The sequence below is a fragment of the Girardinichthys multiradiatus genome, chromosome 6, assembly GCF_021462225.1.
Source record: "Girardinichthys multiradiatus isolate DD_20200921_A chromosome 6, DD_fGirMul_XY1, whole genome shotgun sequence".
NCBI lineage: Eukaryota > Metazoa > Chordata > Actinopteri > Cyprinodontiformes > Goodeidae > Girardinichthys > Girardinichthys multiradiatus.
Window position 1 is genome coordinate 40,101,473 of NC_061799.1, and position 14,681 is coordinate 40,116,153.

Sequence of the window (14,681 nt, forward strand, 5' to 3'; positions counted from 1 at the left end):
CCAATAAAGCTCTGAATTAAATACATGTCATTTAAAAAGCTCAGGGTCCTGGGTCTGAAGTGTAAAAAAGGCACAGTTAAAACAAAGAGTTTAAAAATTAGTCCCCCACCCTGCACACAGAAACCAGATGAGGATGAACCCGAAAGTCTGTGATGTTGTGGATGGGGTCCGTGTGGATGACTGACAGACAGAAACAGCGACAATGGATGAGTAGAGCAGGTTGTATGGGGTTAGCATGCAGTCAGTTAATTAATTAGGCCCGTGGAGGCTAATGATGCTCCTGAAGTCTTGTTCGTGGCTGATGGTAGTGGGGTTAGTGATGGAGGATCACCACAGGTACGGTCAGGCCGGGTCTCGGTCTGGTTGTGGAACACTAAACCCGTCCTCTCTCGATGTCGATCAGTTCAGACACTCACCCAGGACTGCTCGAAGCTGTAGGTCCGCCTGCGATCATCCGGGTCCTCGGGAACGTTCTGGGCCTGCTGGAACTCCTGCCTCAGCCTCTGTATCCGGTCATGGTTGCTGGGAGTTAGCCGGTTACTAAGAACAGAGAAAAAAAAGGAAGAGGGGGTAAGGTGAATGAGCGTGAGAGGGCCATTGTGAGCGAGTGACCTGGTTCTATCAGCGCTGCAGGAAATGGCCTGCAGGATGGAGTTGTTTAAAGTCTGCTGTGCTTTGTCCATGGATTGATCAAATGTTGACATTAGAAAGGCAGCCCAGATAGACTCAACCCAGGAAAAAAATAAGAGGATATGATAAGTGAGGGCACAGCTGAGAGCAAGCTTACAGCAGAGCCAACAGCAATATGAATCAAACTAATGCGTCTCTGATGTATTATTCAGAACAATGAACAAAGAGTGGTGGTGAACAGTTCACCCCCTCCTCCCATCGTTCAACCACTGCAATGCTGCTATAGTTTACTACAGGCCCGAGGTGCTCACATCAAACAATGCTGCCATCAGTGCAACTTCCTCATGGTCTGCTGAACAAATGCATGCCTGCTTTGCAAATACAACTGCGGTAGAAGTTATTGCAAGACGTTTAGATTAAAGGGATGCTTCACACACTTAATAAAAATGGACTAAAGGGAAAAAATCTACTATATTTATTATTTATGTTAAAGATAAATATGTTTCAAGTTGAAAAACACTGAAATTCAAGGGTAGAAATATGTATTCAAAACTACGACCTTCATCAGCAAACTTTCATTTGCACAGTTTTATTACAATGTTTGTTACATTGTTGGATAAATAGAAAAGTTCACCCAATTTGTATGTTTTACTTTAATCAAAAATGGAATTTGCCAAAATCTGACCCAGATACATTTGACCTTAGTGGAAACTGGAAATCTGACATTTGAAGCCTGATAGGAGCTCAAAGGACATGAAAATGAGGGCCTGAATACAAAGAGAAATACAATCATCATCTGCACCTCTGACCCTGCTGCAAACATTACTTATAGTTAGATTGAAAAAAAAAAAATCTTGAGAGTGTCCATGTGTAACTAAGAAATGGAGACTTGGGGTTATTATGAGGTTGCAGTCTACTTTGTGCATGGAAACTATGGCTTGGACTTTGGGCTTTCCAGACTTTAATTTGGTGGATTTAGATGAGAGTTACTGCTGAATATCAGGAAGCTAAAAAGATAAACAAGGGAACGATCTTTCAAAGTTCTAACTCCACCTGAACCCGGATTCAGTTATTTAGCTGTTTTTGAATATCGACTCTGCCTTCTTAAAATAAAAATGCAGATTTTGACTGATATGCTTATTTTATTAAACCACTATGTAATTAACACACCTCATTGTTTTGTTCACATGGCCTCTAACAGAGTAAATTACCAAATTTTCCCATCTCTCTCTCATGGTGTAAATGAAGTGAAGTGTCAGGCTGTCTGAATAAGAGGAGCAGCAAGGGAAATGCTTAATTTTTAACTTCCTAACTGGTGCCAGGAAATTCCTGGGGACGGCTTCATCTTGGAAACTCCAAAGGTCAACCCTGCATCTCTTTCCAGTTCCCAGTTGTTCTGCTTGGACAGGAAACTTTATGGGCTGAAGGTCGTTTTTGGACACTGGAGGATGTTTATGAGAAAAAAAAAGAAAAAAGTCTCAAAAGACTAAATTAATTCAGGATACAACATGAGCTGCATGTATACTGAACAAATGTTTTAAATTACATGTACGTTTTTATATCTTTTAATATATACAGGTCCTTCTCAAAATATTAGCATATTGTGATAAAGTTCATTATTTTCCATAATGTCATGATGAAAATTTAACATTCATATATTTTAGATTCATTGCACACTAACTGAAATATTTCAGGTCTTTTATTGTCTTAATATGGATGATTTTGGCATACAGCTCATGAAAACCCAAAATTCCTATCTCACAAAATTAGCATATCATTAAAAGGGTCTCTAAACGAGCTATGAACCTAATCATCTGAATCAACGAGTTAACTCTAAACACCCGCAAAAGATTCCTGAGGCCTTTAAAACTCCCAGCCTGGTTCATCACTCAAAACCCCAATCATGGGTAAGACTGCCGACCTGACTGCTGTCCAGAAGGCCACTATTGACACCCTCAAGCAAGAGGGTAAGACACAGAAAGAAATTTCTGAACGAATAGGCTGTTCCCAGAGTGCTGTATCAAGGCACCTCAGTGGGAAGTCTGTGGGAAGGAAAAAGTGTGGCAGAAAACGCTGCACAACGAGAAGAGGTGACCGGACCCTGAGGAAGATTGTGGAGAAGGGCCGATTCCAGACCTTGGGGGACCTGCGGAAGCAGTGGACTGAGTCTGGAGTAGAAACATCCAGAGCCACCGTGCACAGGTGTGTGCAGGAAATGGGCTACAGGTGCCGCATTCCCCAGACCTGGGCTACAGAGAAGCAGCACTGGACTGTTGCTCAGTGGTCCAAAGTACTTTTTTCGGATGAAAGCAAATTCTGCGTGTCATTCGGAAATCAAGGTGCCAGAGTCTGGAGGAAGACTGGGGAGAAGGAAATGCCAAAATGCCAGAAGTCCAGTGTCAAGTACCCACAGTCAGTGATGGTCTGGGGTGCCGTGTCAGCTGCTGGTGTTGGTCCACTGTGTTTTATCAAGGGCAGGGTCAATGCAGCTAGCTATCAGGAGATTTTGGAGCACTTCATGCTTCCATCTGCTGAAAAGCTTTATGGAGATGAAGATTTCATTTTTCAGCACGACCTGGCACCTGCTCACAGTGCCTAAACCACTGGTAAATGGTTTACTGACCATGGTATCACTGTGCTCAATTGGCCTGCCAACTCTCCTGACCTGAACCCCTTTAGAGAATCTGTGGGATATTGTGAAGAGAACGTTGAGAGACTCAAGACCCAACACTCTGGATGAGCTAAAGGCCGCTATCGAAGCATCCTGGGCCTCCATAAGACCTCAGCAGTGCCACAGGCTGATTGCCTCCATGCCACGCCGCATTGAAGCAGTCATTTCTGCCAAAGGATTCCCGACCAAATATTGAGTGCATAACTGTACATGATTATTTGAAGGTTGACGTTTTTTGTATTAAAAACACTTTTTTTTTATCGGTCGGATGAAATATGCTAATTTTGTGAGATAGGAATTTTGGGTTTTCATGAGCTGTATGCCAAAATCATCCGTATTAAGACAATAAAAGACCTGAAATATTTCAGTTAGTGTGCAATGAATCTAAAATATATGAATGTTAAATTTTCATCATTACATTATGGAAAATAATGAACTTTATCACAATATGCTAATATTTTGAGAAGGACCTGTAGATCATGCTGGGGACACAGTCATAAGGTTCTCCAGATCGCACATTTGGACCAGACAACCAGACTCTCAGGACCTGCTCTATAACTCTGTGTAGGTTCTGGTCCACTGATCCACACCAGGTCGAAAGCCACATTGCTTGACTTGAACTCGGGGTTTTGGGATAGAAAACCCTCCCAGGGAAGTCAAGAAGTGTGGTCCACATAAATCTGGCAATGACCGAATAAAATGTTTAAAAGACCTTTAGAAAGTTTTGAGAACTTCTGATAAACATCACTTTAAAAAAAGTCTGAAGAAATAACAAGGTTGAAGACTTTTGCACAGCTGTCAAATGAATAATTTCATAGATCATGAAACAATTAAAAGGCAGCGGCGTAAACTTTATCAGCTCTCAGCTTCACAGACACAAACCAGAGGCAGCCAGCCCTGCTAAAGAGCAGGGACCTGTCATATGCAATCCTGCATATCTCCATGACATGCAACACAGCCGCTCGGCCTCTTCAGAGCTGTGCTGACCCAAAAAGTGCTACATGTGTGACCCTCTGATGATAGGTCACGGCTGCAGCGCTGCCATTAAAAGACAGAGCAGTGGCTAAGAGTGGGGAACATGCAAACAGATGTCTGTACTGAAGGAAAAAAGAGATTGAGACCTTCAGAGTGAGAAATGGTGCAGGAGTATATCTGAATATAAGTACAATATGTGCTAGATGAAAGTGCTAGCTCTCCTGAGTCAGTCACTCAGCCCTGTAATCAAAAGTACATCATCATTAAGACAACCTATAGACCCTGGCTATATTGTGAGGGATCAAACATTTTTAATCCTGCCAAAGTGCTGCGGATCAATCAGAAGAAAAGCAACAGCCCCAAAACCCCAGAGAGTCGGCTAAAAATTCTGTCCGAGATGAGCTTCATCCTCCGAACAGACTCACTTGATATCTGCTGCTGCTGTATGAGACTGAAAGGTCACCCAGCAAGGCTTTTGTCAAGCGCTGAGTCTCTGGGACTCAATAACAGGACTGAAGGGCGCTGACTGGGCTGCAGGCAAGCACGTTTACGCTGGGATGCACCCCGCCTTTTCACGGTTGGCTGTGTCCACTGAAAAAGCTCCCCGTCTTAGCCTGAAGCTGGAGAAGGAAGGAAGGAGCCTTGAGGAGACGAAATGTCGCCTATTGTGAGCGGACTCTTCACCTCAGAGCCAGAGCATTACGCTGGGATGTAATGCGGCATGAAGAAGCAGGAGAGGGATCCAAAGAAATGGAGCTCTAATGATCCAAAAAAGGAAAAAACTAAATGCTAAACCAGCTTTTTGTTTTTCTTCCTGCAAACGTCAGATTTTTAAAGAAATCTTTGAGGAACATGTTTTGGATTAATTCAATACAACAGGCTCAGTAGAATACATAATCTAGCAAATTATTTAGATAAAAATCCAACGAAGCCCCTCTAATTAACTTTCCTACAACCTGAGCATGAGACAAGCAGTGGATCTTGATGCGATTGATTATTTCGATGTAGTGAAATGTTGTTTGGATCTAATAATGAGCTCCAAAACAAAGACCAGAGCAATAAATGAATTAACTGAAACACCATGGCGTTTATTGTGCTGTTTGCCTCAATTTTGCACTCTGCTGAACTAGAAAAACAAAGTTTTCTGGCAGAGTGAAGCGTCATTTAATTTACCATCTCTGGCAGGAAACCTTCTCAAACCAACAGACTGACATCAACAAGTTTACTTTAATTAGAAAACCTTTCACCGGGAGCACATTTATATTCATAGACCAAGGTTTTTAAGAAGCTTTAGTTCATTTATATAACTTCAAATTAGACCAAATGACATCTTAGGGCATTTTATAAACGGGTCCTATTCATATGCAGCTCTGCAGACGCTTTCGTTTTCAGAGGCTTGTCAAACATTTGCTTTGATTCAAGAACTCTAAAATCAATTAAATATTGTTTTGCCCACTTGTCCATTTTTGCTTTCATGGCAGACTTAAATGTTTCAGATCAGCAAACTAATTTTAATATCAGACAAGGACAACCCGAGTAAAAACAAAGAGGAATTTTAAAATGATGATTTCTTTCTTTCTTCTTTTCTCCAGAGCAGAGAAGGCATCCAGGCCCTGTGTGAAAATGCAGTCCCATCCCACCTGTTAAATCAAGAAGTAACTGTTATTAATCACATTTTTGGGAATTAAGAGATTACTTAAACTGAACCTGTCTGGCAACATGAAGTAGGCTAAAAGATCTGAAAAAGCACCTCGACATGATCTAATCTAATGAAATTAAAGAACAGATGAGAAGCCAATTTTTTTCACAATACGTCCGGAGCAGCTATCTTCAAATCCACAAGACATGGCACAGTGGTGTCCATCCTACCAATGTTATCCAGAAGGTCTCTGAAGAACCAAAAACAGCTTTTAAAAGGCTGCATGCCTCATTTGGCCCAGATAAGGTCAGAGTTTATGATTCAACAAGAAAGAGAGACTGGGCAAAATAATTATAAACAAATCACATCTATGGGAGAGTTCCAAGCCTAACAAAGATCCTTCTCACAACAGCCAGCAAGCATCTTGATGTTTCACAATACTTTTGGGAAAATATTCTGTGGACTGATGAGAAAAAAGTGCAACTTTGTGAAAGGGTGTTTTCTGTTACACCTGTCGTAAAACTAAACATTTCAGAAAAAGATCATCGTACAGAAAGTCTAAACATGGTGGTGGAAGTGTGATGGTATGGGGCTGCGTTGATTCTTTTGGACCTGAATGACTCATGTTCTTAAGGTCAAGCATAACAAAGGTTATGCAACAGGACAAGCCCCGAAAAACCAAAACAAAAAAACCCCAAATAAATTAAGCTCTTGGGTGTCCCAGTCAAAGTCTGGACTGTGACTCAAATAAAAACTAGTGGCATGACCTTAAAGAGAGCGTTTATACTCCAAAACCATACAATATAGCTGAATTACAACTATTCTGTAAGGAAAAGTGGGCCAAAATTCCTCCAGAGTGATGGAAAAGACTCATTGCGGGTTATTACAAATACTTTTTGCTGCCAAGGGTGGGGCAATCAGCTACTGGGTTTATGGGATGATCAGCAATTTGACATAGGGCCAAGTTGGGTAGGATTAACTTTTTCCCACTAGGAAAGAACATCATTGGAAAAAGCATTTTGTATCTATTCAGGTCATCTTTTCCTGACCTTATATTGGTGCGATGATGCAAAACATTTAACTGTGACAAAAAGCAAAAACAGAAGAAATCTGAAAGGTGACAGTCCTTTTAAATGTTTACTGTATAGAAGTAAGGAAGCTGATTACTCATGTGATCCGTTTAGTTGTTTGCTAAATTTATTTCCATCCCATCCTTTGTGAAAACACTGCAAATAAAAGATCATCTACCGAAAAATATGTTCAAGATAAAAGGCTCTAAATAAAGAATTTTTAAATAAAAACAGTTTGTAAAGAATGCGTGAATTTGGTAAATCTGTCCCACATTGATCTCTGATCAATACAACCTCCAAATTTTCCAAAAGTTTAAATTAAGCAGACACATCTTTGTGGAAAACAAACTTTAGTGAGAAAAATCTGGCACTAATAGTAGCTTTTCAGATCTCTGTCTGTGCAGGTCATGGGAGAGGAAGCAATCTAACAGGATTAATCAGATCTGTGTCGTCGCCTTCAAACCCCCCGACACTGACGTGGCTTTCACAGATACCAATCAAAGCTGGCCAGTTGGACACAAAAGGCCTCCATGGTTTGCCGTTCGGTAAATGACAGAGGCGGCCTGATCCTCAAGATTAAAAATGAACGCTCCCATTCCCACAGACTGCTCTTCTCATTCCTGCAGAACTAAAGAGAACGGCACAAGGCACCAAGAAGGCTCTGGTGGAGCTCCTGAGGTTTGAACACCAGCAACATTAAGTCCCGGACGAAAAGCGATAAGTCCATTTTGAGCAGACGGGTTCTTGTGTGTATTTAGTGCAGCTCTGCTTCAAATTAACAATAAATAAAACAATTCTTCCTCATTTCATTTTTCCCTTCTTTGCATAAACAAGCAGAACCTAATTTAATAAAATCCCATCTCACTCATAACAATGCATGGATTGTATTCTCTGATAGCCCAAACTAATTCCTTCGCCAATAATCCCCACTTCAAAATAATAAACTTTTTAATTAAAAACTGCCATCTTAATTAAAGATTTAATTAGGCATGGGTAGCCATGGGACTCCATTGCGACTGTCGTGCAGACTATCTCTCCGGCCTGTTAAATAAACATTCCCTGATGCAGAGATATAGGAGCAGGAGGAAACCGGATCGGGTCGTGAATATGCGTCCAGCTGCGATGGTTAGTTCTGTAAATCTTATCAGATGGGTGAACGAGGCTCGGCATCCTCTGACAAAGAGCGAGCAGCCGTTGGAGCCTTCAGCTAGGGTGAAAAAAGAGCCGAGATGCTGAAGATGATTTGGGTCTATTGATCGGAGGCTCACAGACAGCAGAGAGGGAGGACTGATGCCCTCGCTAACTAACGCTAGCAGGCTAACGATTCATATTCGAGGGGTCGGGTTTGAGTCTTCTGCTGCTGCTGTAGAGCCACAAGGCTGGGTACTGTTGACACGAAATAAATTTTACCAGTCGTCTTATTTTTTTATTTGCTTGAGTAGCATCTAATCAAATTCAATGGCATCTAAAGTATTTTACAATGTAATGGTATCTACAAGGTATTGATTCATAGAGACAACTTTTTTTTTCAATAGGTCTGAAAGCTTTCTAGTATTTGCTTGGGACTTGTTTTGTTTTAACATTAACATGTTGACATTAATTTAACATTTGTTTAACATTAGACAAATAGACAAGTGGAGGAAAAAAGAAAAAAGTTTAGTTATGTCTTTAGGAAACAGGAACAAAAACAAAAAAAAAAACCATCAAGGAGCTGACAATAATTACATAATTACAGAAAATCTTCAGGTTGCCTGGATTTTGTTTTGAAAATGACAGAAACGTTGTATATGCTCAGCCACTGCCGTTTAAATACCTACGATATAGATAAAAAGTTCCAGTTATGTTTCTTATCTTGTCATAGAGCTGAAACAGCTCTGCTGAACAACCAGTTGGATAAACAAACCTCTCCTCAAAAGGTCTTTTGTTGGATTAATCTTTATTTAGGAGTCAGCCTGATTTGGAGAACTCTGCAGAGACTCCTATAGTTTACCGTTTTATTTTAACAGTGTTTTAACCACTCTGCAGGAATAAAGAACACTGCGTTAAATTGGGTTTGTTGGATTACTGCATCGACTTAATATTTGTCTCATAAGCTTATGTTGGTCGTTGAACATGTGTTAATGACAAAATAATAATTGCAACTAATAAAAAGCGGTAGATGCTGCTGGCACCTTCTTTCTATTTGCTGTTTATGATGGCGTTCAATAGCTTTCAGGAAGCTGGTTTAAAATCTGCAAATTGGTGACCTAATATCACTATAAAAAATAAGTAACATGTTTCTGGATCTCTGTTGGATACACGATCGTTGAAAAAGGATTTCCTGAATTTTATTTTTTTTGCCAGATTCTTTGATGCAAAGAAAAGATTAAAAGATCCAAGATGTTGCCATTTCTGAGCCTCTTAGGCTCTTATTAGCCCGGTGTCGTCTTTGCTTTGGATTACATGGGTTTAACCCTAAAGCACTGATTAAACCCAAATGACCTGAAGGAACATGGCAATTAGATAGCAATCGATACAGTATCGCCACACTTAGCAGCTCATTATCAATCCACCGCAATTCGCCCCCATCATGTCAGCACACTAAGTGAGATGGATTGGGCCTGCACGTTGACAAACTGCACAAACAAATCTGTTGGTATGCAGAGGAAAGCAAACGGACCAGGATTTATTTCCATGTACAGAAGCTTGTTTGGACAGGAAACCTAAAGAGGCTGATGTCAGATCAGAAACCATCCTTCATGGTTCGGACTAAGTGCTTTTCCTTTATAAGATGTGATGCAATGCTGAAAACTGTTTCATTACTTTGTGATTATTAGTAAAGATGTACAGCCCTGATGTCAGCTGTAGGGGAGGCGAAGCAGCTCTGTAGATCAACACTGGTAAGGCTGAATAAACATTGAACACCAACACTAGTTTCATCCTAAATGATGCTGGACTAGCTCTTAGAAGGTTGTTTCTGCTTGATCAAGCAGTGGACAAGCAGCTGAAACCACATATTTACATACACAGTCTAAAAGGACACATAACCTTTTCCTTTCTCTGTCTGACAATAAATCAGACTAAATGTTTCCTGTTTTGGCTGCACGGTGGCGCAGTTGGTAGCACTGTTGCCTTGCAGCAAGAAGGTCCTGGGTTCGATTCCCGGCCGGGGGTCTTTCTGCATGGAGTTTGCATGTTCTCCCCGTGCATGCGTGGGTTCTCACCGGGTACTCCGGCTTCCTCCCACAGTCCAAAGACATGCCTGTTAGGTTAATTGGTAACTCTAAATTGCCCTTAGGTGTATGAATGAGTGTGTGTATGGTTGTTTGTGTGTTGCCCTACGATGGACTGGTGACCTGTCCAGGCTGTACCCAGCCTCTCGCCCATAGACTGCTGGAGATAGGCACCAGCTCCCCCGCGACCCACTATGGAATAAGCGGTAGAAAATGACTGACTGACTGTTTCCTGTTTTAGGCCATTTAAGATTTCCAAAATTATTTCATCTATTTTTTCATTCTCTAAACCCGCTTATCCTTTCAGGGTCGCAGGAGGGATTGGTGCCTATCTCCAGCAATTGGACCAGAGGATGGGTGCACCTTCGGCCGGTGACCAATTCATCACAGAGTAAAACAGAGGCAAAGGAAACACAACCATGCACACAAACACCCCCCTAAAAGTAATTTAGAGAGACCTATGAATCTAACATACATGTTTTTGGACTGCTGGACACGCCTGAGAACCAGCCCATAAATAGGGAGAACATGCAGACTTCATACGCTACCATGCAGCGAACTACAATAACTTCTATTTGTTAAATTATAGAATAAAAAAACACGTTTAGAGGATTTTTATTATTTTCCACATATTTAAAGGTTTACATGGAAATCCTTAGTATTTTAACTGTATTATTTGGGTCAAACATTTTGAGCTTTTCTCCACAAAGTTTTCACAATAGTTTGCTGGAATTCTCGCCCATTATTCCTGACAGAACTGGTGTAACTGAGTTATGTTTGCAGGCCGCCTTGCTCCCACACACCCTTCCAGCTCTGCCCACAGATTTTCTGTGACTGAGAGCAGGCCTTTGAGACGGTCACTCCAAAAACATTGACTTTCTTATCTTTAAACTACTTTGTAGCTTATTTTGTGAAATTCTTATGGTCACTGTCCATCTGGAAAACCCACTTGTACCAAAGCTTTAAACTGCAGGATTAGATGTTGAGGTATTATTTCCTCATAATGTCATCTGCTTTGTGAAGGGCATCAATCCCTCGTTCAGCAAAACACCCACACAACATGCTACCGCCACCTCCACACTTCACTGTTAGGATGGGGTTCTCAGGCTTGGAAGCTTTCCATATTATTATGGCCAACACTATTTTAGTTCAATTCAATTCAAAAATACTTTCCTAACCCCAGGAGGAAATTAAATGGTGTTTCATAAGGTCTAACTACCTTTGAACATTTGCAGACTTTAATCTGTCTTTTTTTCCTTGCCGCATTTGGAGTAATTGATTCTTCCTTTCTGAGTGACCCTTTGGCCCATGTCAGCACAGGACTCGTTTAATTGTGAATAACAGTTATCATCTTTAGAAGATCATTTGATTTTTGTTTTTGGGTTGATTCGCACATTTGCCACCAAAACACGAAACCCGCCTTCTTTCTGAAGCGTATTGCTGGACGTTAACCATGGTGTTTATAGTTGATAATCTTATTATATTTACTTATTTTTCTGGCATTTAGCAAATAAAAATAATTTTAGTACTCCTAACTGACACAAAACAGGACAATATTTAATGTCAGGCAATGAGAAATAAGGTTATGTGTTTTTTTTTTTATGAATTTTGTGTTATTCTTTACAACCAACCAGAGCTAATTTCAAAGTGATCAAACTGATCAACAGTCCTGAAAGCTTTTGAGGTTCAGCTGCTTTCAGGGTTTGTAAGACCTGACTATTTTAAGAGGAATGGTTTTATTTGCTGTGTAAGCCAGTCCACTCTTACCTATGAATAACACAGGCATAAACAGATCCCTTCCTGAAACAGTAGCCTTCAGCCTTTAATCCTACAGGGTCTCAACACTTGTGAAAAGCCATTGACGAAACAGATCCAGTTTAATTGGTTTTCAATTTTATAGGACATTTCAAATTTTCCAGGGGCACTGCTGGTGAGAAATATCAGAGATGGTAATACAATCTGTTATTAATGTGTGGACTCACTCGCAGACCGACATTTAAAACGAGATGGGTAGCTGTTCTTCAATTTCAAGCTACGGCGCCACTGAAGGCAATAATGGTGAGGTATGCGGCGATATGCCTCCTTTTAATTCACGGCCCAATTACAGGCTCACTGTCATGGGCATATTGATGCCTGCCAGTTCACTCACAGCACAATAAAATTGGACTTCTTTCCTGCCATCTGTAATACTGCCCTACTTATAAGAAAACACAGGAAGCAGGATTCATATATGGGCAATCGCTTTTACATTACTCACATTTATATGGGATGGTGAACTTATCTGAATAGATTCTATGTGCAGCGAAGCTTCAATATCATGTCGTGTCAATGTAATGTTGCTGCATTTTAATTCACTTGGAACATTTTAGTAATGGAAAGCAACATGTAAGTTTAAGGGAATAAACTTTATGCTCTACAAAGTACCATGTGAAAGCTAAATAGTACTCATTAAGTTCAAAAAGAACCCTGTAAGATCTGGAAAGTACTCAGCAGGTTCAGGGAAGTAACAAGTATATTCCAGAAAGTACACTTGGTTTCTCAAAAGATCCTTGGTGTTTCCTGAAAAGTTTCCTGTTTGTGTTTAAGATTCAGAAATTAATCTGTAAATACCAGAAAGACCACTTGTAAGATCTGGAATGTAGGTTCTAGAAAGTGCTTTTTGTTTTGAGAAAGTACAATGTTGCTACTGAAAAGTACCCTATTTGTTCCTAGATAACTATTCTTATTTCAGATATCACCCTGTGGGTTGTGAAAAGTTCATGGGAAGTTCTGGAAAGTAACCCGCAAACTATTAACTAGGCAGGACAAACAAACTCAAGAAAATTAAAACAAAAGCCTGTTAGCATTGTGTAGTACCACAGGGTTCCGTACTTGGGCCAATTCTCTTTACTATATATATGCTTCCAATAGGTCAAATTATCAGGCAGCATGGGATAAATTTTCACTGTTACGCTGATGATACTCAGCTTTACTTATCCATAAGTCCTGATGAGCCCAACCAGTTAGATAGACTACAAGCATGTCTTGAAGATATAAAAACTTGGATGTCTTTAAATTTTTTTGCTTCTAAATTCAGACAAGACAGAAGTTGTTGTCTTTGGACTGGAGTCTTTAAAAAAAAGAAACTGCTTAGTCAATCACTTAACCTGGATGGCATTATATTGACCTCCGGTAATAAAGTAAAAAACCTTGGTGTTATTTTTGATCAGGACATGTCATTTAAATCCCATATTAAACAGGTTTCTAGGATTTCCTTCTTTCATCTCCAGAACATTGCCAAAATTAGAAATATCCTATCCAGGAGTGACGCTGAAAAACTAGTCCATGCATTTGTTACTTCAAGGCTGGACTATTGTAATTCGTTACTATCAGGATGTCCACAAAATGCAGTTAAAATCCTTCAGCTGATTCAAAATGCGGCAGCAAGAGTTCTGATGAAAATTAAAAAGAGAGATCATATTTCTCCTATTTTAGCTTCCCTTCATTGGCTCCCTGTTAAATCCAGAATAGAATTTAAAATTCTCCTCCTCACATATAAAGCCCTTAATGATCTAGCTCCATCATACATCAGAGATCTGATTGTTCCACATGTTCCTAACAGGGCACTTTGTTCTCAGACTGCAGGTTTACTGGTGGTTCCTAGAGTCTCTAGAAGTAGAATGGGAGGCAGATCCTTTAGTTATCAGGCTCCTCTCCTGTGGAACCAGCTCCCGGTTTTAGTCTGTGAGGCAGACACCCTGTCTACTTTTAAGGCTAGGCTTAAAACTTTCCTTTTTGATAAAGCTTATAGTTAGAGTGGCTTAGTTTATCAGGGAGGGAGCCTTCCTCCCTACCTGTTGGCTGGAGTAAGGGGGAGTCAGGTTTAGCCTAAACCGGCTCAGTTATGGTTGAGGTGCAAACACACCCTCCATTTCTGCTACCCGTGTGACCTCTTCTCTTTTCCAATGGTTATAATCAGTCTGACAGATAGAGGTATCCCAATCCTTGTGGTTTTTAGTATAACAATGACCATCAGTGGGACCCTTTGTGAGGTGCCTTGAGACGACATTGTTGTAAATAAGTGCCGTTTAACTAAATAATCTGAACTGAAACTATCTGTGTAGTTATGCTGCTATAGGTTTAGGCTGCTGGAGGACATAACGACCACTTTCACCCTCTTCGCTACATTCTCACACTACTCTCCAATTTTGCATTATTTGCTGTTATTTCAGCTTTTAACTTTGTTCTCTCTATTCTCTTCCTAGAAGCTACACCTGGCCTGGCTCTGTGTCTACCTGTGACACCTTTCTGGAGAGGGGAATCGTCCGACCTTCAGCTGGCAACAACTTAATGCTCACCCTCTACCGATGATCCACATAGCCCTGTCTTTTAGTGTTTAACCCTTTCTCTCTCCTAGACATGGCGATTGACTGAGCTTTAACTGTGACTTACTATGTGCTCTCTTTCAGACTCTAACCTCGAAAACTGGCTCAGAGTTTATCTGT

The 14,681-nt window shown here is 40.6% G+C and overlaps 1 protein-coding gene across 9 annotated transcripts in view; it reads right to left on the minus strand.

Annotated features, from left to right (window-relative positions):
• pard3ab (par-3 family cell polarity regulator alpha, b) overlaps positions 1-14,681 on the minus strand; it is a 327,405-nt gene that overhangs the window by 19,784 nt on the left and 292,940 nt on the right. For 8 of the 9 annotated variants that reach the window (XR_007038822.1, XM_047369396.1, XM_047369390.1 and 5 more), the window contains one exon: positions 417-540. Coding sequence is in view for 8 of the 9 variants with exons in the window: in XM_047369396.1 (XP_047225352.1) it covers positions 417-540 (124 nt within the window). In the remaining variant the exon portion in view is untranslated. Of the gene's footprint in view, positions 1-397; positions 541-14,681 lie in introns of those variants that run through there. The other variant, XM_047369395.1, reaches the window with a different exon arrangement.